The 24,848-nt window shown below is 52.2% G+C and overlaps 4 protein-coding genes across 19 annotated transcripts; 3 read left to right on the forward strand and 1 right to left on the reverse strand.

Annotated features, from left to right (window-relative positions):
• Positions 1-25: 25 nt before the first annotated feature.
• LOC122364721 (protein lines-like) lies at positions 26-9,918 on the reverse strand. Its single transcript, XM_043335380.1, has 3 exons — positions 9,867-9,918; positions 4,605-4,806; positions 26-3,036 (listed from the first exon to the last, which is right to left on the reverse strand). Exon 3 carries the CDS (start codon positions 2,994-2,996, stop codon positions 1,254-1,256), a length of 1,743 nt encoding a protein of 580 aa, XP_043191315.1. The 5' UTR covers positions 2,997-3,036; positions 4,605-4,806; positions 9,867-9,918; the 3' UTR covers positions 26-1,253.
• Positions 3,671-20,851, forward strand: LOC122364722 (succinate dehydrogenase [ubiquinone] cytochrome b small subunit, mitochondrial-like). 16 transcript variants are annotated; one of them, XM_043335385.1, is made up of 4 exons: positions 3,671-3,903; positions 18,387-18,450; positions 19,099-19,327; positions 20,328-20,851. In XM_043335385.1, the coding sequence occupies exons 2-4, from the start codon at positions 18,408-18,410 to the stop codon at positions 20,503-20,505; spliced, it is 450 nt and encodes a 149-aa protein (XP_043191320.1). In that variant the 5' UTR covers positions 3,671-3,903; positions 18,387-18,407; the 3' UTR covers positions 20,506-20,851. The 16 variants fall into 16 exon arrangements, with proteins under 16 accessions (XP_043191320.1, XP_043191321.1, XP_043191316.1 ...); XM_043335386.1 differs by having other exon boundaries at positions 3,678-3,903; positions 18,366-18,450; XM_043335381.1 differs by having other exon boundaries at positions 3,694-3,903; positions 18,340-18,450.
• On the forward strand, positions 5,520-6,212 carry LOC122364729. Its single transcript, XM_043335410.1, has one exon. It carries the CDS (start codon positions 5,520-5,522, stop codon positions 6,210-6,212), a length of 693 nt encoding a protein of 230 aa, XP_043191345.1.
• Positions 12,271-15,750, forward strand: LOC122364730. The gene has a single exon (XM_043335411.1). It carries the CDS (start codon positions 12,271-12,273, stop codon positions 15,748-15,750), a length of 3,480 nt encoding a protein of 1,159 aa, XP_043191346.1.
• Positions 20,852-24,848: the final 3,997 nt, after the last annotated feature.

The following is a 24,848-nucleotide window of genomic DNA, read 5'->3' on the forward strand; positions in this document are numbered from 1 at the left end:
CGAGGAACCGGCAAACATAAACTGATTTATGGTTTGTAGTGTATTCACACGTTTGATCTCGATGGAATACGCTTTCGACGCGTGACGAAGTGCACAGTATTCATGTAAGAAAAATATGATTGCGTCTCAGAGACAAACATCAATGCAGGATCCTTGATCCACTTACAAAACATTGCAACACGAACCTAGTACAAATGTCATCTTGCGCTCCACAAACAAAAAGGTGAACATCTACCAACTATATACGAGCATGGGTCCAATTTAAAAATAGACACATTTAGGATGTTCACAAACAATTCCAGTCATGTGCTGGATTTCCAGCTGGGTAGGAACGAACGTAAAGCGTACATGGACATTTGACAAATTTACAGAGAACTAACGGTAGTTGGCACCGAAACGTCATTTGTTCCCATCGTCCCTTACCTTACAGGTCTTTCAAGTTGCCTTTAAGAAATGCTGCGACATAAAATGTCGGATGGAATCGATACCTTTGTGGCTATCTCCCTTCACATACGCCTTACTCCACACTGCGAAATGGCTTACCAACCTATTACACAATACACATTCAAGAGATTGCATTAAAAACATCAGCGCCGTCTCGCCGAAAACGGCCGTAGATTCATGTGTGTCCACATGGCGTCATTAGAGCGGCAGTGGGGGATGGGCGGCGGTGGGCGGACCGCGAGTGCGAGCCCCGGCCGGCGTCAGACCCAACCCGAGCCGGCCGGGCCGCCCGTCAGACCCAACCCGAGCCGGCCGGGCCGGCGTCAGACCCAACCCGAGCCGGCCGGGCCGGCGTCAGACCCAACCCGAGCCGGCCGGGCCGGCGTCAGACCCAACCCGAGCCGGCCGGGCCGGCGTCAGACCCAACCCGAGCCGGCCGGGCCGGCGTCAGACCCAACCCGAGCCGGCCGGGCCGCCCGTCAGACCCAACCCGAGCCGGCCGGGCCGGCGTCAGACCCAACCCGAGCCGGCTGGGCCGGCGTCAGACCCAACCCGAGCCGGCCGGGCCGGCGTCAGACCCAACCCGAGCCGGCCGGGCCGGCGTCAGACCCAACCCGAGCCGGCCGGGCCGCCCGTCAGACCCAACCCGAGCCGGCCGGGCCGCCGCACGGGCGCAGTGCGCCCCGACCATAAATAACCAGTTGAGCCAATGAGCGACCACGCGCTGCGCGGGTGACGGGAGAAGAGAGCGCACGGGGGTGCCCGCCGATGCGGGACGCACTCGGGGGACGTCAGACACCGTTCGACCGCTATCCGGCCGCCGGATTATGTTCGTACAGCTGCTCACACCGCTCTAGCAGCTTCAGGATCGGCGTCACGTTGTACGGAAACAGATCACGAGCCACGAGCTGCTGTAGCGAAATGCGCAGTCCAATCAGCACACCCATCACCTCTTGTAACTTAGCGCCGCACGCGCGCAGAAATCTCGCCCAATGTTTCCGCACGAACTTGAGGTAGCGCAGCAGGTAGAGCAGGAAACATGTCTCGTTCGAGATGAGAAAATCGAGCAATAGGTCGTGGTCCCGGCGCACGGTGCCCAGAAACTGCACGAAGCTCCGGTGCGCATCGATGGCGCGCTCAAAGTCGGGCTGCACGCGCGCCCGCTCGGCCAGGCCGGCGCAGAGGTCCAGCAGGCACACCATCGCCTCGACCAGGTAATCGTCCTGGTCACAAAGCAGCACCACGGCCCACTCGCTCATCGGCGTCTCCGGGTGGAACGGCAGGCGCGCCTTCACCCAGCCGTCCAGCCGGCGCACCACCTCACGTAACGTACGCTCTATAATCACCATGTCCTGCTCCTCTGATCCGGAGCCGCCGGCGGAGCGTGCCGACGCCTCGCTGCTGCTTTCACATCGCGTCTCCTTCACCGTCACCGCCAGTGCCTTGAGCACGAGCAGCACAGTTTTCTGCATCAGCGGCCGGTCGCCGCCGCTGCCGCCCGCGCTACCGCTACTGCTTCCCGCGAACGCACGCACACCGCGCTCGTAAGGCACCGCCTCTAGCAAACGACCAGCGCGCGTTTGTCGTAACAGCGCATGAGCCAGTCCGGCTGGCTCCTCAGCCACACAGTCCTGCAGCGCAATCGTGCTGCCGTAGCAGAGCACCTCCGCGTAAAGATCCAGCACGGCACGCCACACGTGGGGAGAGGCATCGCCCCCGAGCGAGCTCATCAAGCCCTCCAGCCGGCCGTAGAACGACTTGGTCTCCACGATACTGAGGTTGTTCTTGACGGAGATGATGGTTGTCCAGAGCCGGAGGAAGGCGAGCACCTCAGTCTCGTGTGCAGGCCGCGTCAGCAGCCGGCAGAAGCGCTGTGTCACCGGCACCCAGCGGTTCTCCAGCAGCGCCGTGATGGCACATTTAATCTCGGAGAGTGTCTCCGGGTCGGGACCGACGCTGATGGCCGCGCAGCCGGCCGGCAGCGGGCGGGCGCCGCCGGCCGCCGACTCGGGCGGATCATGCTGCTCGATTAGCCGCTGCAGCGCGTTCAGCGCATGACACACCTCGAGCTGCCGCTCCGACTCGAGCACGGCGGCCACCAGGGCCTCGAGCAGTCTCTGAGCGCGGCCGGGCGGCAGCAGGAGAGCGGCCAGCGTCAGACAGCGGCCGGCGCCGCAGCTGAGTAGTGCCGTGCCCGAGGCGAGCAGGGCCAGCAGCGCCTCCAGCAGCCGTCCGTCCGCCTGCCGCTGGGCGCAGACGGCGCGCTGCAGCTGCCGGCACATACTGCCCAGCCGCAGCTGCTGCAGCGCCGCTTCCTGCAGCAGCTGCAGCGTGCTGAGCGCCAGCAGCTGCCGACGGCTGTCGGCGGCCGACAGCTGCGCCGTCAGAGCCGTCAGCTGCGCGGCCGGCAGCGGGCACAGGCAGCCCAGCTGGGCGCGCTCGTGCAGCGCCGCCAGCGGGTCGTCGAGCCGCGGAGTCGGGCCGGGGCTGGCGAGTCGCGGCCGTTTGGCGGCCGGCCCGCCGCCGCCCACGTCCAGTCGACTCTCGGTCATGTCGGTGCCGGCGGCCGTTCACCGGCCAGTCGGCAGCAGCCTGAGCGAACAGAGGGCACAAAAGTCAGAACAGCACAGCAAGGACCCAGTCGACAGCAGCCTGAGCGAACAGAGGGCACATAAGTCAGATTAGTACAGTAAGGACTAAGGCGGCAGCATCCTTTGCGAACAGCGGGCACAACATAAGTCACAACAGGACAACACGGACTGACACGGCAGGAATCCTGACCAGACAGACAGCCGTACCCAGCCGACGCACCGTCGATAATGTTGACTTTTAGAAAACGCGCAAACATCAAACAGCGCGAATCACCACGTCAAAACAAACGATAATAGAGATGCAATGCATCCAATACATTAGACTGTAAAGGACACAAAGATTCAGACTGTGCGCAGACCCAGACAGCTGCAACTCTTAATAAAGCCAATATGCTTGAAGCAAAATTATCGATGCGCAACAAAGATGGGCAATTACGGATCAGATGTTCATGGAACGCGTAATTCACACGGAATAACGTGAAACATTAACAAGCCCTCGAGAATTTCAGACACTCAAGGTCGTACCGACCTCCTGCCTCTGGCCGCCAGATGACAGCTGATTGGCGGGTCGATTGGTCTAGCGCCCGAGGCGGCCGGGTCAGGGGTCAGGTCGGCCGCCAGCTGATTGGTCGCGGCCGAACAGACTACCGCCCGGGACGGTCGAGTCGCTGGAGCGCTGACCTCTCCCAGTGCGGTCAGGGGAGTTGGTCACGCAACGAACGTCGGGTGTGCCGCGAAGTGAACTTCAGTCGGCCGCTTTCAGGCACTTTTATCACATTACTGCTGTGTTAGGCTTAGCTACTGAATATATGGAACTGCAGAGAAGAAACAATTCACTTCTGCCTGGCCACCATAAACAGCATACGAGGTAAGGCTGACCTCTTACATCCTTTTATTTTTCCCTCACTTTTTTTTAAGGGAATAAATGCGATACACCAGTGTCTACCCATTCGCAAATGAACGATCAGTCTCATTTGGAAGAGGTTGCTCAGTGACTATGGTCGAATGATGCATTACAAATAATGTCTATCATATTGCAAAATGCGCAGCTTTCAATTGGACACGTTGATAAATGCACGATAAATAGTTTACCTGGCGTGTCAATTTTGGCCATATGTGCCGATCGGTATTATCAATCAGCCTTTCATTCGTCTCACGTCTGACAACCCGTCACGGCCTGAGGGTTGTTCCGTGTTCATAGCAGGGCGTGTTAATTGGTTACATCAGAATTATCCTGTTCGGTGGCGCAACAATAGCAGGCTCTAAATCTTGCTTATTTTCCTGGATGGTGTCTGGCCACATTCTAGTATCCTGATTTGTTTCTGTTTACATCAAAGCTGAAATGCTGATAACCCTAATACGTGTTTGTATCACGCTACCGGACGGGCCAGCTCTGCAAATAAAATGGCTACAGCTGGACACACTGGACACGGACAGCCTTCAGGCCATGGGAGAGCTATTGGTGATTGTAGTGCGCTGACATCACAGCATTTGACCTTTTAGTTGGCAGAAGTGGGCAACAGGAGCTGGGGGGACACAGAGAAGCTCACTTGTCCATAAACCACTTACCTGATGTATAAAACAGCAGCAGCAGGAGCTCACAGCGCTTACGCGCCATGTCTTTCTTGTACAGTGATCATTTGGTCCCCAGTTGTCCAAAGTGAGCTCTGGGTTAGAAGTACCGAGTAACTTTTAGACTTGACAGAGATCGGTTACAAACTACTGTAAATGCATAGCTGGCTGCGCACAGCCTGTATATTGTATGATTTACCTGAAACACATGAAAAGACACAGGGTAAGACACAAGGTACAAAATGTATGTTTTTTTATGTCAAAAAGGTGATCAGTCACCATAAATAAGTTATTATCTGAATATCCATGATAAAGTAAAACATTGAAAGGCTCAAAAACATCAACAAACTCAATGTACCGGGTGTTCCGAAAAAAGTGTCACGATTTTAGTCACGTGCGATTTCCGTAAAAATTGTCCGAAATAGTTTGGCTTAAGATATGTTGCTCACAACCCTTGTCGATTTTGGTGGACAAAACGGTTCACCAAAATCTACGATGGTTTTCTCGCCAGAACAAAAAATCAAAATCGTCCGATTATGGTTCGAGACGAAATCGTACGTCACCGTCCGCCGCCGACTTCGACGCGAGTGTGACATGGAAACTCGAGATCTGCCCTGCAACAAACTCATTGCAAGGTTTGTTAACCATTTTGAGACAACAGGTTCAGTCCTGAATACTCACAGGGGCAGCAGCGGCAGGCCAGCATCGGTTTCAAAGTCCCCAGAGACCATCGCGGCCGTGCGAAATTCCGTCATTGCCAGTCCCAAGAAGTCGCTCCGTCGACGCTCTCAACAGCTCGGACTTGCTAAAACCAGCGTAAGACGCATCCTATGCGACGAGCTAAAACTGTCATCGTACATAATATCCACCAGACATAAGATGACGGATCGGGACAGGCAAAAGCGGCAAGTCATGTGTCAATGGATCTCCAACAAGATGGAGAGGAACGCGCGGTGGGTGAACCGAGTCTGGTTCTCAGACGAGGCTCACTTCCACCTGAACGGTGCGGTGAACAACCACAACAACACTTTCTGGGGTAACTCACCACCGGAAGAAGTAACGGAGAAGCAGCTGAAGGGCCCGAAGGTCACTGCCTTCGTGGCCTACAACGCCACTCACGGCCTCCTCGGTCCCTACTGGTTCGAAGAAGATGGCCGGACCGTCACCATCAATGGCGAGCGCTACCGCGAGGTCATCCGGGAATTCTACGCGGATCTGACCGATATGCTCACCGATAACCAACTGCAACAGGCATGGTTCATGCAAGACGGAGCTCCGCCTCACACTGCGCGTGCGAGTATCGAATGCCTTAAGGAGCTGTTCAACGCTCGCCTCATGTCTCTCGGCACCGCCCATGAGTGGGCTCCCCACAGCCCTGATCTCAACCCGCTAGACTTTTGGCTGTGGGGGGCTGCCAAGGACACTGTGTACGCAGGCAAGCCCAAGACACTGGTCCAGCTTAAGCAGAACGTCGAAAGATACCTGCATCAAGTCGGTCCCGAGACTCTGACGAAAGTCGCTGAGAGTTTCCAGGCCAGAATCAAGGCGTGTCTCAACCGCGGTGGTGCCCATATCGAGAACGTGAACTACAAGAAGTTCGCGTAAACTTGTGATCGCAGGAACTCCTCTGCCCTCTGGCAAGGAGTTATAGCACTGATACGAGAGTAACCTTGTTGAAAAACGACAAACGTGAGCTTTCATATGGTGTATGTTTTAATGCGTTAATACTTGTCAAGCGTTTATAATACACGTTTGAAACTGTGACACTTTTTTCGGAACACCCTGTATGTGTTTGAAGGACACACAGCTTATGTCGAAGTTGTGAGAAACATCCCCCCCCCCCCAGATGTGGGCAATGAACAGCCTGACCCTCTGCCACAGCCTGCTACCCAAATCTTATCTACCTGATCTACATTAGAGGCTAGGCTAGAGTTGATAATTTTTAAAATAATTTTCCACTTTTCATTGGCCTGTTGTGAGACATGACTGTAACATTTTTTGGCACAAAGCAAAATATGCAATGGCAAGAAAATACAGTGACTATTTTTCAAGTCATCCCTTCAGGCTTCAATGGAATCAAACTAAAATAGACATTGCAATCACTAAACTCAAAACTTCATAAGCAAGCTCCTTTTGCATTTATGGATTTGCATTTCATATGCATTTGGCTTTCATATGCATTTATGGATATACTTAAGCACACTACACATACAGCACTATATGATAATATAGAATCTGACTACTTGGATTGCCATTGAACATGGCAGGCATCTTTCCACATGCAGCTGTTTGGTATCTATTTGTCCTTTTTGACAGGGCCATTGTGATATGTTGTTTCCAGATACCTGCAAGTATGTCTGGTATTGGTGCTCAGTTTCCATGGAAACAAACAAAATTGCAAGTTTTACTTACATTTCCATATGACCTGAACATCAAGATAAATATTAACTTTAGGACCGACTCACTTTTCAACAGTAAATTTTACACATTCTTCCATTTTTTGATATCCTGAATCCAGATTTAATACTTAAGATGGTCTGATGTCACCAAGATATCAATAAAGATACATAATCAAACCTTACCTAACCTGACCTACTGATATTTGCCTACCTGTGGATAAGGAAGATGTTACTCACATGAATAGATTGCAAGCAATAAGTCATATATTTTTGGGTTAAGTGGCTGTGGATCAGGCTTTAGGCATTTGGCCTAAAGCCAGATGCACAGCCACTTAACATAAAAAAATTTGACTTGCCATCAGCCATTGTCTGTAATATCTCCTAAGGCATTGCCTTTGGCACTGCACTGCTTCGTCATTAGCAATGTGATGTTACTTTCCATATTGCATGGGTGCTTTTAAACTTGTTTGTGCCATTAATGCTTTAAATTCATCAGATATGATATCAGGAGATCTAATCAAAGGATATCATGTGTTTTGCTTCTTACTTGAAGATCGCAGTGAAAATAAATTGCTGATCGGTCTTAAAGTAAATAAATACCAACATCAATACCTGGTACACTCGGGGGCAGATTGATGTTCCACCACTCCCTACCCATCGGGCTCCCATGGCTCAGCACTGGCTGCTGCCAGTGGCAGCACTGGCAGCACTGGCACTGGCAGACAGTGCTGAGCAGTGCTGAGGGCAGGCAACACTGGCAGCAGCCAGTGCTGAGCCATGGGAGCCCGATGGGTAGGGAGTGGTGGAACATCAATCTGCCCTCGAGTGTACCTAGCATAAGGAAGCGTCATGGACTGAAAGGGCCCAGAACAGTAGGTGGAACTATGGTCATGAGTACCCAAATATAGGAACGTTCCCATTTTTGGGAACGGAGTTCCCAAATATGGGAACGGGCGTTCCCATTTATGGGAACGGAAGGTAATTTTTCGGCCGTTCGCCCACTAAAACTCATAAGTGCATCACGTCTCAAAAAATTGCACGCTAATTTAAGTATCTACTAAGTCTCTATAAAATTATCTTTAATCTGACCGTTGCACAAGGAAATTGACCGTCGAATGATATTTTTAATGATTTTTTGAAATGACGGAATGGTGAAAACATGGGTTATTCTACATTTAACTTGCAATTTTAAGGAAAATGAAGCGTTTTTTACATTTTGAGGTCAAGTATAATAATTTTCGCCTGGTTATGAAGTTTCATACTAGCGACACCAGATGCTGACATATGCAAGCGAACACGCGGACAGTCCGGGGGTAATATTGGTGACATTTGGTGTCGGGGCGCACGACCGCATGGAACGTCAGTGATTTTACCGAACTACTGTTGTAAACTCAGTGTCAGTGGTTTAAAATTATTCAGCTGTATTTTATCATCCCAGAAAGACATATTTTATTTGGATGCTAGCTGTTTAGAGTTGTTTTATAAGGAGCGTCATGAGCGTGGTTTTTGTCTTCCGTGTTTCTAAGCGTGATCGTTTTGGGGGAATTTCTCTTATATAGGTCGCTCTGTGTGGCTTATTTATAATTTTTATGCTGATTTCGATCATTCCTCGTGCCCATCCTACCAGGCCTTTTGCCACTTACACTCATCAAGAAAAGAAAAAACTAGATTTTCATTGGGACTAGGTGTTTTGAGGGTGTAACATATTCAGCGTTCCCATTTTTGGATACTTCCTTGTGGTCGTCAACTATCGGTGATAAACAGACAGGTGCTTGACATGTCTCCACCCTCGGCGCGGACGGTGGATATAGGTATGGAAGACTTTGTTGAACATCGCTGAGCGTTGTACTTACGTAATCCTGCAGAGGGGGGCGTGCCCGCTGCGAGATCGACGGGAATAAAAGCGCAGAAGACCGGGCGAAACATGCGACGGTCTTGCCGGAAAGGTCATCTGATGATTGTTGCGTTAACAATAATTTGCGGCGTTGGACGTGATGCTTGTTAATGAAAAGAGCCCCTGAAAGGCGTCGGTGAAATCGTTCCCAATTTTGGGTACGCCGTTCCCATAATAAGGAACGCTTGCAGCGCCAGTGTACGAGAGCGTTCCCAAATTTGGGCTCGCGGCCCGGATGATGGACTGCTTTAGAAATAGGGGAACAATTTGAAACTACGATGGGCCTTACAATATCAAACTCTTTCCCAACAATATTGAGACAAATATCAGGCGGTTCACGATCGTTTTATATTTTTTGGACATCATTTAACGGTTCTTTTTCTTGTTTTAAATAATGCCTACATGGCTTTCCCATATTTGGGTTTATCGTTCCCAAACATGGGAACGAAAATGCGTTCCCGAAAATGGGTACGCTTGACCATAGTTCCGCCTACTGAGAAAGCTACCAGCCTGCTCTTGCTTCACAGCTCTCATAGGTGAAATTTACATGGGTGTACAATTCACCAATAATAAGCCAAGAACTCTACCAAGTAACTTCCCATTGCAAGAACACAGCAGGTCAATAACAATGTTGAATAGCACTCGTACAGCATACCATAACGATCAGTTAAGTGGGCAGGTGCAACCCCAAGTTACCATTCCTCTTAATTCAGAAATGCCTCAATAGCATAAGACAGATACAAACTGTACCTGGCCTATAGATTGGTCTCCTACCTAAAAACCAATTATTTACATAGCAAATAAAAGATTTTTTATTGCACAGGGAAAGACCATATCAATATTTATCAGCCTGTAGCTCTTGCATCAATAAAGAAGGCAGAAATGAAACTTTAAAGTATAAGATACAGAAACCCTTATTCATCCAAGTATTCAACTCACAGAAACAAGATAAATGAGCGTTATTACCTTTTAAAACGACTTAACTACCACGCTCACCAGCATATATTCACAACATAGCACAATACAATGTTGGCGCAGTTTCGAAACCGACGCAGCTAAGCTACCAAGTGGCAATGACGTTCGTGTAACTGTGCATATATTGATGTCTACTTTGATGTAGCAGCTGGGCCTAGTTATACCTTACCTTACCTTACCTTAATTTGATCGAAATTTAGAGGCCACTTGGCCTGTAGGGAACCGTTCTCATCGAGCTCTTGACATATTTGACCTTTCTAACTCCTATCAGGTATCTTGTACCTGATGTTTGCCCAGTGGGCATCCAGTCTTGATTTGAACTGCTCAATAGAAGCAGCGTCCACGACCGTTTGAGGCAAGCCGTTCCAATCATTGACGACCCTAACACTGAACGATTTCCTCCTTGATCTGGTGTCGGCTCTGGGCTTCTGGACCTTCTGCGAGTGACCTCGAGTTCGGCAGTCCGTGGCAGCAGTAAAGAAGTCTTCAGGAGCCAAGTCAACGCCTCCATGGAACAGCTGGTACATTTGAATCATGTCGCCTAGCCGCCGACGATAGAACAGTGAAGGCAGTTTCAGTGTTTGTAGGCGCTCTTCATAGGGAAGGTGTCTGATTGAGGTTACCAGGCGCGTTGCTCTCCTCTGGACTCGCTCAATTAACAGTTGATCAGCACGATTGAACGAGCCCCACATCACATTGCCGAATTCCAAGTGTGGGCGTACCAGTGTCTTGTACAACAGTGGAAGAGTTGACTTGTCGATGAGCTCGAACGATCGCCTGATGATTCCCAGGATCTGGTTGGCCTTCGCCGCAGCAGCAGCAGCCTGTTTGCGAAACTTCAGCGAAGAGTCCACGTGGACACCGAGATCGCGTTCAGCTTCAACCGCCTGCAATTCGACTCTTCCAATAGAATATTTGATCCGAGGGTTGTGGCGACCCAGGTACAGGATTTTGCATTTCCCCTCGTTGAATGGGAGCTGCCAGCGGTCGGACCATGCCACCAGAGCATCGATGTCGCCTTGGAGAGATGTCGTTGCCGTTGGGACTTGCACCAACTGCATGGGCGATGGTTGGGCAGAGTGGTATCTGCCATCTCCGTTAGGAGAGACAGCCACCTCTCCCTCCGCATCAGCCTCAGGCAGGGCACCGCCGGTGTTCCGACTATGCGCATCCTTCGCCGGTTGGGTATGTTGGGTGGGGTGGTCTCTGCCAGCTCTAGGAGCGACAGCCAACCCCTCAACTGTGGCGTGATACCGGGGTCGTGGTATCCCGTCCCCGGCGCCGATGTTAGAGACGGTACCTGGTCCGGGCTGTACCGGGCCCCGGGCTGTACCGGGCCCCGGGCTGTACCGGGCCTCACTGTCAGAGGCGGGACGACAGGGGGTCTGGGGACGGAAGGACCGGGTGGGCTCTCGCGCTGTGTGACTGGGAGTGTGCGGTGGCCCGTCTCGTGTGTGCAGTGGCCCGTTTCGCGCTATCGGACAAATACAAGCTATTTCGGCTTTACCATGGCCGGAGACGAGGTGCCATCAGTGTCCGCGAGTGCAGTGAGCGCGGGTGCCTTGGACGTCCGCGTGATAGCGGAGTTTGACGGCACCACAGACGTGGTAGAGTGGTGGACCCGCGCGGAACTGTTGTGCGCCCACCGTGGCGTGGACTTTGGAGCGGTGGTCCCCCTGCGTCTCACCGGTGGAGCCTTCGCCGTGTGGGCTCAGCTGCCGGTCGATCATCGAGCCTCCCTGGCAGCGGTCAAGTCTGCCCTCTTTGCGGCGTTCGCCCTGGACAGCTTCGCGGCTTACGATGCCTTCGTCACTCGTCGTCTTCAGCCGGGCGAGTCCGCCGACGTCTACCTGGCGGACCTGCGGCGGCTGGCTGAACTGTTCGGTGGCGTGCCGGACCGGACTCTGTCCTGTGCATTCGTGAACGGGCTGCCGGACGCGGCAAGACAGGTGATTCGCGCCGGCTCGCGCGCCGAGGCGTTGGACCTTCCCAGCGTGGTCGCGCGAGCGCGCGCCGTCCTCAGTGACGACCGCGTGGCAACGGTGGCGGCGGCGACGGCAGCGCCTCCACGCGGAGGGGGCGGAAGCCGCGGTGGAACGCAGGACGCGGAGGCGGTGATGGCGGCGCGCGTCCCGAGACGGCCGCGCTCGCGCCGGTGCTGGGCGTGCGGCCGGCTGGGCCACCTGGCGGCCGGCTGCCCGCAGGGAAACGGCACAGGGAGCGGTGCGTCAGCGCCAGCGCCGTCTCCTGCGCAATAAGAGGAGCGCTGCCCATAATCAGGTTGCCGCTGAATGGAGGACTCCGAGACGTGCTTGTCGACACGGGTTGTACGCATAACCTCGCTCACGTGGACATTTGTGATCAGTGGGACCGGCAGCGCTTGCTGATCACGACAATGGGTGGTCACGCTGTTCAGGCACTAGGCGTGGGAGTCGTGACGGTTGGCCGCGTCGGTGGCGACAGTGTCTTGCCTGTGCTAGTGGTGGCGTCGCGGCCAATGGGTGTGGACATGATTCTCGGAATGACGGGCATCTCCGCCCTCGGCGGAGTGAGCGTGAAAGGGCCGGGGGATGTGAGGATCGACGCGGTTTCAGAGAGGGTCCCAGTGCGCCCGGCGGGGATCAACAGAGCAGTGGCGCGCCCAGGTGGTGTCGCGGGGGTGGCAGTGCGCTCGGCCCCGGCTACGCAAGGACACGGCGGGGCAGTGGCGCAGCCAGGCGAGGCGCCGGCGGCGGCGCGTCCAGCCCGGGCGGCGCAGGTGATCGGCGGGACAGTGGAGCGCCCAGGCGCCGGCGAGGCAGCGGCGGCGGGCCCGGCCCGGGCGGCGCAGGTGATCGGCGGGACAGTGGCGCGCCCAGGCCGCGGTGGCGAGGCGGCGGCGGCCGGCCCGGCCCGGGCAGCGCAGGCGATCGGCTGTGCAGCGGCGCGCGCAGGCGGCGGCGAGGGAGCAACGGATCGCCCCGCTCAGGCAGGCCAAGTGACCGGCGGAACAGTGGCGCGTCCAGGCGGCGCCAAGGTGGCGGCGGTGGAGCCGGCCAGGGCAGCCTCGGCATCGCGCGGAGAGGGGGCGGGGCTTGGTAGCGCCGCAGCGACTGCGTCACAGGACCCGGCCGGCCCGGCGACCGGGCATACCATGCCCGGGCCCAGAGTGGGCGGGGCATCCACCGCAGAGCTAGTGGCCGACGCGAAAGACTTCACGGCGAGGTTCGATGTTAATACACGCAGTTGGACAGTGGCCTGGAAGTGGGCGGACGGAGTCGCACCAGACTGTCTGACCAACCGGGTCGCCGAGTACCGCGTGCCACCGTCAGCGCGGCAGGAGTATGACGAGGAGCTCGAGACGTGGCTGAGGAACGGCTGGCTGCAGCCCTACAATGAAGCAGAGGACGGTCCGCCGCGCGGCCTCGTGCCCTTGATGGCCGTCCCACAAGCAAAGAAGGTGCGCCCTGTACTGGACATGCGAGAGCTGAACGGTCACGTAGCTGCATACACCGCCGACTCGGACGTGTGCGCCGACCGCCTGCGGAAATGGCGCCGCCACGGCCGGCGGGTGGCCGTCGTAGATCTGCGGCGAGCGTACCTGCAGCTGCGTCTCGACCGGAAGCTGTGGCCGTATCAGACAGTGATCATCCGTGGTGAGCGATTCTGTTTGACCCGCCTTGGTTTTGGACTTAATGTAGCGCCGGCCGTGATGAAGGCGGTGGTGCGGCTCGTCATGGCGCAGGATGCAGCAGTGGAGCGCGCCGTCTGTCCGTATGTGGACGACCTGCTTGTGGATGAGGCTGTCGTCAGTGCTGAGCACGTGGTCGAGCACTTTGAGCGTTTTGGGCTCGAGTGCAAGCCACCGGCACGCGCCGAGGACGGCGCTCGGATGCTGGGACTCCACGTGCGGCGTGTGGCGGGTGAGCTGCGGTGGTCTCGTGACAGCGCTGTCCCCGACCCGCCCGACCGTGTGACGCGCCGATCGGTATTTGCATGGTGCGGCAGGCTGGTGGCGCACCTCCCCGTCTGCGGCTGGCTGCGACCCGCCGCCGCCTGGGTGAAACGGCGCGCCAATGCCGTCACGCGCGGCTGGGATGACGTCACGACCGACGCGCTCCTGCAGTCTCAGATCTCGCACGTGCACTCCCGGCTGCTAGCGGCGGACCCGGCGCGGGGCCAGTGGTGCTGGACCGGGGATCAGGCAATCGTCTGGACAGACGCCAGCTCGATCGCGGCTGGAGTGGTCATCGAGACACCGTGCGGTGGCGTGATGGAGGACGCCTGCTGGCTCCGGCCCGGCGATGCCGCAGCGACCCACATAAACATGGCCGAATTGGATGCCGCCGTTCGCGGCTTGAACCTGGCCGTGGCGTGGGGCGTGACAAACATCGACCTAAGGACAGACTCGGCGACAGTGCACCGCTGGGTGGACGACGCGCTCAGCGGCCGCGCCCGCCTCCGGACGAGAGCGGCCGGTGAGATGCTAATCAGACGCCGTGTCGACCTCATTCGACAGCTAGCCAACGAACTGGAGCTCAAGGTCACCGTCACGCTGGTTCGCTCGGAGAAGAACCTCGCCGACGCCCTGACGCGAGTGCCGAAGGAGTGGCTGCGTGACGAGTGTGAAGAGAGCAAGATGTCGGTGACGGCCGATGACGGAGCCGGCGACTCGGCCGCCCGTGGGCAGGTGGTCGTTGGTGCTGGTGCTGCAGATGCCGTCAGGTCGTCTGTGCAATCGGTGCACGAGCGGGCCGGTCACCCTGGCGTTCGTCGGACGCTGTTTTTCGCGCGGCGAGATGTGTCTCGAGATGTGACGAGGGCTCTGGTGCGCGCGGTCGTGACGACTTGTGATGTGTGCCGATCGATAGACCCGGCGCCTGTGCGGTGGCGGCACGGCTCGCTAGAGGTGGCGGCAGTATGGGAGCGCGTCGCGATGGACGTGACCCACCACCAGGGGCGGAGCTACCTAACCGTCATCGACTGCGGGCCCACGCGGTTCACCGTCTGGCGCCCGCTCGGCCGTGCCGACGCAGTGGAGGTCACCGACCACCTGGAACAGATCTTCCTTGAGCGCGGCGCGCCCAAAGAAATACTGGCGGACAATGACACGGTGTTTCGGGGCCGGCGACTCGCCTCGCTCGTGGCACGGTGGGGCATTGCCCTGAGATTCCGCGCCGTGCACGAGCCGGGCGGCAATGGCGTAGTGGAACGGTGCCATCGAACTGTTAAGGTGATCGCGGCTAGGAGGCGGTGCGCTGTGTCCGAGGCCGTCCACCTCTACAACGTCACTCCTCGTGACGGCCGGACGGCGGACACCGCGCCAGCGGCCGGGGTGTACCGCTACGCGGTGAGAGACTGCGTCCGCCCAGGGCATACGCCAGTCGATACCGACGGGGATGGCGCCCAGCCTGCGCCAGCGCTGACTCAGCCGACCGACACCCGGCTCCGGGTAGGGGACCGCGTGTGGGTGCGGCGCCGCGGCACCCGCTGTACCGAGACGTCTCAGCGCGGGACGGTTACGGGCGAGCTCTCAGAACAGGTGCTGGAGGTGGACGGCGTTCCGTGGCACGTCCGTAACCTGCGACCGCGGTACGAAGCGTCCTCGGACAGCGGGGATGACAGTGAAGAGGCCGACGAATCGCCGCCACTGCTCGTTGGCTCCCCGCCGGCCGCACTGCGAGCTGAACATGACGCGCTGAACGGGGCGGCGCCCCCCGATGAGCCACAGACTGAGTCACACGGGATAGATGGGACGGTGCCGCCTGGCGAGGGGTCGGAACCGTTTTCGACGGAAGGGGAGCCGGCGGAAGCGGCAAATATCCCCCCGCCCCGTCACAGTGAGCGTGCCCGGCGACCGCCGCCGCCGTGCAGCTGCTGCACCCAGCCGGAGTGATGACTCTTACGTGAGCGGTGAGCACATGTGCGTTTGATATTGTTTTGTTTGTTTGTATTGTTTGTATTATGTGTTTGTATTGCCGTATCGTGTGTTTGTATAATTGTATGTATGATTCTTGAAAATCAGGGGGAGGTGTGGCGTGATACCGGGGTCGTGGTATCCCGTCCCCGGCGCCGATGTTAGAGACGGTACCTGGTCCGGGCTGTACCGGGCCCCGGGCTGTACCGGGCCTCACTGTCAGAGGCGGGACGACAGGGGGTCTGGGGACGGAAGGACCGGGTGGGCTCTCGCGCTGTGTGACTGGGAGTGTGCGGTGGCCCGTCTCGTGTGTGCAGTGGCCCGTTTCGCGCTATCGGACAAATACATCAACCTCGGCGGCTTCTGAGGAGACTCTGTTTTGTATTTTCCGGTAGAGCTTCGTGTCGTCAGCAAACATCTTCACCGAGCAGTCGACCACAGAGGGGATGTCGTTCACAAACAGCAGGAACAGGAGGGGCCCCAGGACTGATCCTTGAGGGACCCCGCTCCTGACGGCAGCGGGTTCCGAGAGGCTTCCGTTCACGACTACTTCTTGCTTGCGTTCGGATAAGAATGCCTGGATCCACTGAAGAAGATTGCCTGAGATACCAGAGCACCTTAGTTTTTTTAGTAGACGCGTGTGAGGGACTGCGTCAAACGCCTTTCGGAAGTCCAGGTATGCCACGTCAACAGAGTCACCTTGTTCAAGTATGTTGGTCCATTCCTCCAGCACCTCGAGAAGCTGTGAGCTGCAGGACCTTCTGGGACGGAACCCGTGTTGGTGTCTAGACAGCTGGCCGGTGGAGGTCAGGAACTCAATCAGCTCGTCGCGCACCAGTGATTCCATGACTTTGCATGGGATGCATGTCAGGCTGATTGGCCTGTGTATCTGTGTGTTATCTGTGTAAGAATCTTGGGCCGCTTGCTTGGGCCTAGTAAAATGTAAAATATGAGTTTTATTTTCAAAAAAATTAAAGGACTTCATAATTTTTTGGATGATTGAGCACCTTTCTCGAGGTGAGGTAAATACAGGAAGCCATTTTTTATGACCCATGTTATCATTTTCTCAGGTTGGTGAATATTCACAAAATGATTCGCCCATATCTCGGATTGATCTCGGATGACATCATTAATTGCCAATGGGATTAATGTTCGTGAGCACGAATTCACTGTAGGCATCATATTTTCAATGACACTTTGGATAGGTATCACTTTTTAATGGTATCATTCAACCTATTTAGTGCAAACAAAATGAAGTGTGGTCGATTTCTTTCTCCAGGAAAAGTTGGCAGCAATTTCTAAAGGCAGTAACGACGCACAAATGACATTTCCGTGATTGTTTCTTGGAGTAGTGTAGGTAATTCAAATTGGTAATTGTTCCTAATTGTTCATTTATTTTTTAATTACAATTGCAGTATTTAAGCTTGCTCACTGACAAAGAAGTAAATTACACATATTTTACTTGGAAATGATAGATCTGAAATAAGTTTTGGTTGCGCTCAGTTTACATTCAATTGATCTGGAGGAGGTCGAGGAAAAGAATCACAGCCTGACTGGCTATTGATTATATATCCAACTTAAATTATTTTGTCTTCTCTCACTTCCATAAAAGCAAAAGGCAGTTTGGTAGGCTGCACTGATTTTAGCTTTGATGGGCGTGGTTTAATTTTGCATTGTATCCATGTTTTTTTGTGATAAGTGATAGCGACCTGCCCTAGCTCCAAGCAGTCCAAACTATTGAAGGGGTTTAGGGCCTGGTGCCTATTTTGATTTGCTGGCTCTGGCCATGCCATCCATTCATTCAAACATTGAGGTTAAAATTTAAAGAGAGATCATAGCTGAACCTTAATTTGAGAAATGTAGTAACGAAATGAGCCAATGAGGTAGGTACAGTATGTCTACAAAATAAGTCCCCGCTGTATGCGGTTCACCAGTGGGCAGTTAGCGCCTGAGCGCTACTCAGGCGCCTGCTGCCCGGGTACGGAGAGGACTTATTTTGTTGACCTACTGTACAGATAATAGCTAAATTACTGTAAGATATAAGCGCAGCTTTAGTTTGGCCCGGTACGATACATTCTAGAAATTCCCACTGGCCCTTATCTGAAGTTATATTGTTCAATTAGTTAATATAACTCAGGGTTAAGCAGTAGCAGCAGAACACCTTCAATTAAGTTGGGGCTGCCGACTTTTGGTCCCATTCTTTCCATGCAACGCCCATAGGGATGATGTTAGAATGCTTAGATCAAAGGGGGGCACAGTGCCCTGGTGCCCTCCCTATTCTGCCATCTATGGGCTTAAGAGAAAATGCTATTCATATCTGAATGTTAAATTTGTGTAGTTGAAAGGATATTGATGAGAACTTCAGAAGTAGGTACCTACACTAGGATATTACTTATGATGATAATGAATCAATATTGATCAATGATGATGAAATGGTGAAGCAGCATTTCCTAATTCATATGCATGCCAATCAGCTTTTTAGTGTGGAAATTGCATTGGCACCTGCTGAAACAGCATTGTGATATTTGACTTGTGCTCCTATTTTCTAATTGAGCTGAATTGATACAGAAGTGTTATTTTTATCTATTACACAGCTGAAGAATATCATTTTCCAGGCCAAAAGGCATTCAACAAACATGGCTCTACTTTGTGGCTTTAGGAGACTGCCCTGCTTGCAAAGTAAGTATTCTTATGTTGTTTATAAATACATATAGTTTGTTGTATGGTGGTATTAGGTATATGTGTTTTATGAATTCCATACAAAACAAGCAAATATTGTGTTGGAGGCTAATACTTTGTATATAATTTTTTAAACCTATGGATATTTATCTTTTTCTTTGAGTTTGCATTAATGAATTATTGAAGCACAAGTGATTTGTTCGGTACTTCAGTACCTATTTATGTATTATATTTCATTTTGTAATGCATCCATTCAGGTAACAATAGTTGTTATAGTTTTATCTTGAAGCTGCCTAAATCTTCTTTGAGTTTGCAATAATGAAGCACAAGCGATGTATTAGATACTTCAGTACCTGTTTGCATATTACATTTCATTCTGTAATGCATCCATCCATTCAGTTAACAGTAGTGTAATAGTTTTATCTTGAAGCTGCCTAAAACTTCTTCTTTGAGTTTGCATTAATGAAGCACAAGCGATTTATTAAATACTTCGGTACCTATTTGCATATTACATTTCATTCTGTAATGCATCCATTCAGTTAACAATAGTTGTAATAGTTTTATCTTGAAGCTACTTAAACAAAATGTGTGAACTACTGGGGATACATGTGTGATGAGTCGGTGCCCTTTCCCCACCTCGCCCCGCAGGGTCGGTGGTGCAGGTGACGGCGCCGTGGCTGTCGGCGCGCGCGGCGGCTCCCCTCAGTGTCAGTCGGCCGGCGCTCTCCTCCCAGCTGGCTGAGGACCACGTCAAACACTGGAACGCCGAGCGGCTGCTCACGGTCGGCCTGCTGGGCGTGCTGCCGGTCGCCTTCACCTTCCCCAGCCCGGCGCTCGACTACGCCGTGGCACTCTCGGTCGCCGTCCATAGCCACTGGTCAGTATGTGTCCCCAGGACTAGTAGCAGCCACTGGTCAGTATACGACGTCCCTAGGACTAGTAGCAGCCACTGGTCAGTGTGCGTCCCTAGGACTAGTAGCAGCCACTGGTCAGTATTTGGTCACTGGTGCAGGTAACGGTCGGGTCCGGAGGATAGACGGGTCATGTGTCTCCCAGTAGCACGTGTCTGTCGTGGTCTGTCTCTGATGTAAAGACAGTCTCAGTCAGTGCTGGAAATGAGGCCGCTTTCTGGTCCCGGCGTTTTATTCTCCGGGCGGGCTAATCGCGTCCAGCGTTTAGCCTTTCGGAACCCACTCAGGGTCGCAGCTGTTTTCGCCGCTCGCCCCAGTCGAGATGCTAAGTTAATAGTCACACGAAGCTTATTTAGGGCCAGCCAAACCAGCCTAGTCTGGAGTTACTGTTAAATGTATGCATATAGATGAAAGAAAAAGGTTTTGTAGAATCGATTAATTTCAAAGTTGTATATTAAGAGGCCCCAAATAAACTTCGTGTGACTATCAACTTTGTATTTCGAATGGGCCGAGTGGCGAAAACAACCGCGACCCTGAGTGGGTCCCGAAAGGCTAAGCGCTAGACGGGGCTAACCCAGCCGGAGAATAAAGCGCCGGGACCAGAAAGCGGCCTCATTTCCAGCACTCTCAGTGGTCAGTCGTGGTCTCCATATGTAGAGGTTTTTGTTTTGAAGTCATTTGAAGGGTAACGAAAGAACGGTTTTATCGGTGTTTTTATTCAGTTATGAATTATTTGCCGTGGCTGCTATACATTAAAACGTAGTTCGCTTCGTAACAGCACAGCCTCTGCGAACAAATGCTCCTCAACGTATTTTGTGCGCGAGACTTTTCACGGGTCATTCACAAACGTTTCTCGTTTATCGGTTAGTAGCGTGCAATAACGTCTTTGGAATAGCATTGATTGCGTCGATGTGCCTGTTCGTCGTCCGTAGTTGGGCGCCGTGTAATGTGTCATTGTGCCGACAGGGGCATGGAGGCCATCTTCGCCGACTACGCGCGGCCAAAGCGGGTCGGCGTGTTCCTCTCGAAGGCGGCCATCGGCGCCAACTACTTCATGTCGGCCTTCCTTCTCGGCGCCCTGTTCTACTTCAACTACACCGACGTCGGTGTCGTCGAGGCCGTCAAGATGCTGTGGCGGGCCTAGAGCGGCCCGGGCAGGGCCGGTGCGCTCCCGCGCGAGAGGCCAGGGGCGGGTGTCGCGCGGTCGGCGCCGCCCGAGCTTTACAATATGGCCGGCGGTTGCGATGCGGGTGGCTTTCTCAGCACAGCTGAGTGTATATACGGCGTCAGTGACTGTGCGAGCGGTAGGAGTGAGTTGAAAGCGTTGGTGACGGCGTAGTCTGACGGAAGTAGAGGCTACCCGTGTTATGTTGCTGCACTGTGACTCGTTTTGGCTGATTGGATGTAGGTGGATCGTATGTCAGTTGAACTGGCGTCTTGCGGAGACAAATGTGAGATGCGGGAAAACGAAATGAACGGTTAAGACCCTATCCTGTGGTGTTTATGGAGGGCGGTTGCGAAAGGCAGCATTAGACATGCCGTTGGTCAAGCTACTGTACTCACAGCTCTCACAGCCTGTACTAAACAACAGGCTATCACATGCTTTAGACAGGAGTGCCGGAAAAAGTACGTAGTCGTTCAGAAAATACAGCGTGCAAACTAGAACAAGCCCAGATGAACAAGCTACCAACGGTGTGTTCAATGGATCGGAGACGCGTAGCGACTTAAAGCCGAAAGAATGACGTAAATGAGTTTTCTTTTATCCAAATATCTTCGAACTGCAGAGTGCAATGGAATCAGACATGAGTTATCGATAAGCAAGCACGTAACTAAGTCAGTGCGACTGTGCGTCCACAGTCGCAAAAATGATGCCATCGGGCTGGTGGTTTCTAAAATAGATTATAGAATATTATAAAATAAGACATAGGTAGATGAACTCGTCGTTCCAAGAGACAATATATTTTCCCTTCTGGGACACTGTGACCCAACAGCCTGAACACGGAAAGCCATACTCATTGCTCAGTCCTCGTGTCAGGCAGGCCGCAGCACGTCATGAAAATAAGCGTGTTCTTGTTATGTCAGATATTATTTTTTATTTTGTTGTGTTAGGCCCTTTCGGTCTGAAGAGAGTCGAGACTATTGTCCATTTTAGGGCCGGAAGGATGCTGGGAATTGGGGGAGACATTGGTCTGGGCGAACACCCTGGTTGGTCGCCGGGGCTAAGCCCGTCCAGAAGACAGAGGCCGACCAGCCCCCCCCCCCCCCCCCAAGCACTCACCGCACCTGGGTACGGGCGTGCTCTTACGGGCGTTCCCGCATTAGATAAAGTTGCCCATTTAGCTCGGAGTATGGGAAAGAGGCGTGGAGGACTTGTCTGCCCTGAGGATGGATGAAACACCAAACAGGGAACGGAGGACGTCAGATAAGTTATCGAGTCGCACCTAACCATGTTCACTGAAGGTTCGTTCGTTTGGCAGTCATTTGGCCGGCCCTGATCAACCTCGGTCCGCAATTTTACAGACGAGTCCTACAGCTGGGTCGTTACGGTACAGGGACCCGCAGTTGCTTCTGTACACACTAGTATTTCAGCGTATTCTTTGCCTGTGACACCGTTGGAGGCGAATTGGGAAATGATTGTGTGCTTATTAAAACCACCATCTGAAGGGCTTTAAACTGATATGCTGCTCTCCTAATTCAGTGAACTTTTTATGGCTATATCAGCAAAACATTGTTTTCAGCGCTTTTTCCTGCCCCATTCCTTCTGAAACCTGGAACCGCTTATTCCGTTTACTCCTGCCATCTGACGATGGTCGTGCTGACTACTAGTTCCGGCGCTAGTTACTGCTCCAGTTTTGCACCCGGCACAAACTCAGGCGGCACCGGGCCGTGGCTCGACCAGGGGAGGGTCGGACCGAGCCGACTGCCTGGGGCGCGGTTAGATCGGACGCCCTGCTGGGGAAGGGGACGGGAGTGAGGGGGAGGGGAGGAGGTGGTCACGTGGTCCGTCCAAGCTCGCAGACGGCCTGTCCTGCGCCCAGCCATGTTCCGTGATCCAAAATGGCACGAGAGCTGTGGAATTCCTGGAGGAGACGCTTCGAAAGCGAACTTCAGCAGCACTAATTTACCATATTCTGTGGAGATAAATGAATATTATCTTAAAGGAAATAGTTCACTTTCACGAAATTATTTTTTTTTTGCAATGGATTTGTGATTTTTATGTTCAAAATGATCAGCAAAGAAACTAAAACCTTTTTACAACAAAAGATTATTTCCTATATTTTTAATATAGGAAGAACTTTTCAGTTTCTGTAAGGCACACGCGATCCAGTATGAAAAGAGCATGGGTCCCGAAAATTCTTCAGAAACTAGAGAAATTATCGCGGCCACCGGCATTTGGGCGATCTGCTCGGCGTATTTACAAATTGCAACCGAGCTCCGCCGTGGGGTAAGGTGGGCAGGGGTTTTTGCACTACGGCTGCGGTTGAACTACCGTCTGTGGTAGAAACTTCATGACGATGGCGCGTTTCATACGAAATCTGGCGCAATGTTTGTTTGCTTCTTTGTATTGTTATTGCTGTGAACTCTTGAAGTGGGAGTGCTTCAATAACAATTTGTGGATTATTTGAGTTTCTTTATATAAACATAGAATAGTATTATGAAACATTTTGTGGAAACTGCAAATACTGATATGATCAATTACTTAGTTTGGGAATTGATACACATTTTGTAGATATTTGTCTGGCAAATGGTGTAACAAACCTTAAGCCTATCATGATCTGAAGCTGTTGTAACAAATCAAAATTGCTTTGATGTTACATAGTACCTTGTTGGAAAGACTGGAGCATGGTTCAAGATGATGCATAAAAATTCAAGATTTGTGTGAAAGCTTGTGACTGAAGAACGAAAACAGTTTGATATGATGGCTCAATCAAACGTGGAAATGGACAACAAAAGTAGAGTTTCAACATTGCAGCATGTGAGAATAACTTCAGAAATTCATAGTTCTTGTAGTATTGCATTCTTCTTATGTACAGTTATAGGTTTTGTTAGGGTATTTCAAATTCATTGTGTCAGTTGAGATATAGATGGATTGCGAAAAAAATTAAGAATCATTGCATGGTAGCTAGGTACTTGTTCGGTAAAAAGGTATGTGATGAATGCTATGAGAAGGTTTTTTATGACTTAATATATGGTCGTTGTTGTACCTACAAAAATGCAAGCTTACTAGCAACTAGTTTCTGAATCAAATTGAAAGTATTAATTGCCATGAATGTAAATATGTACCTACCTGCAAAGTATGTCAATAAATTTGTGTGATGTTGACCAGAGAGTTTTATCATCTGGGCATTTATGTCGCTTCTTACACTAGGTGTTAAGCATAGTAACTACGGATGAACTTTGTGCCAATATCTTCAAATTGCACAATGTATGTGGCATGTCTACAACCCTCACTGATCCTGCTATAGCTATAGGCATTTGGCACCAGCTTGACCAAGGGCATGAACTTCACAGTTGCACAACCTTTTGTCATGTACCACCAGTCACTTTTTTACTTAAAGGGACCATCCCACCTTAACATTAGTTTTGAGTTGAGATAGCCAAGTTTGCGGCCAGGCTCAGAAACCACCATTTATCCTGGTCGCAACCCCCGCAGCTTTATGGTGTTCAAGAAATTTCTTCCCTTTACTTGCAGGGTGGGACCAGCTTAGTCCCTATCTCTTAACCATTAGCGGTTTTTTGATGACGTCAGCAGTCATTTCAACGCCCGCCATTCCTTGAACCCGAGTTTTGCTGACCTTGAGCTCCCTTTCTTATCAACGTGAAATCCGTCGTCGGCGATGAGAAAGCCTATTGCTTTTCATTTTAATTTGAATATTAGAAGATACCCACCACTGGAACTTGGACTGATATTATACCAAGGCCGAAGATGATCAAGCTGCCTGCTATATCTGGAGCTTGGTGTTCAACTTCAACATGGAATAAAAAACAAAATATCAAAGCAAACTGGATATGGTACTGCAAGTTAAAGTCCAAAGAAATTTGAAGAGCTGACAATTGACATTAATTCTTTTCCCGCAAGGTTTCCATAGGAGATCACACCATGAAGAAATATTTTTGATGTTAACAGTTGAAAGGGGATTGATCTTCCAGTTTTGACGAAAGACGCTGCTGACTGTCTTTGGAAAAGGATGTCGGCATGAGGTGCAATTGTGCTTGTGAAGTGGTTATAACTGGACTTTTCACAGTATTAAATTAAATGTGCCATTGCAGCCAAGTGTGTTATCATGTAAGGTAAAATCAAAACTACAATGTTGGTTTTACGAGCATTGAGAAGGCTGGTAGGTAACACCTGCCTGTGCTCGTAAATCATGCTGCCAGAGTATTCTAAATTAATTTTATCATACAATTTTGTTGTCCAGAATGGTTGCACTATTGTTTGGTATCATATTATTCCATGTAAATATGGTAGTGTAAAGTCCGACCAAC

This window comes from Amphibalanus amphitrite, unplaced genomic scaffold (assembly GCF_019059575.1).
Source record: "Amphibalanus amphitrite isolate SeventyFive unplaced genomic scaffold, NRLGWU_Aamphi_draft 000694F_arrow, whole genome shotgun sequence".
Taxonomy (NCBI): Eukaryota; Metazoa; Arthropoda; class Thecostraca; order Balanomorpha; family Balanidae; genus Amphibalanus; species Amphibalanus amphitrite.

Bases quoted from the DNA above. Each gene is read 5' to 3' on its own strand.
- LOC122364721 (XM_043335380.1), bottom strand. From the start codon at position 2,996: ATGACCGAGAGTCGACTGGACGTGGGCGGCGGCGGGCCGGCCGCCAAA.
- LOC122364729 (XM_043335410.1), top strand. From the start codon at position 5,520: ATGTGTCAATGGATCTCCAACAAGATGGAGAGGAACGCGCGGTGGGTG.
- LOC122364730 (XM_043335411.1), top strand. From the start codon at position 12,271: ATGGGTGGTCACGCTGTTCAGGCACTAGGCGTGGGAGTCGTGACGGTT.
- LOC122364722 (XM_043335397.1), top strand. From the start codon at position 16,892: ATGACATCATTAATTGCCAATGGGATTAAT. The intron at 16,922-18,386 runs GTTCGTGAGCAC...ATCATTTTCCAG, and splicing joins TAATTGCCAATGGGATTAAT to GCCAAAAGGCATTCAACAAA. The intron at 18,451-19,098 runs GTAAGTATTCTT...CTCGCCCCGCAG, and splicing joins GAGACTGCCCTGCTTGCAAA to GGTCGGTGGTGCAGGTGACG.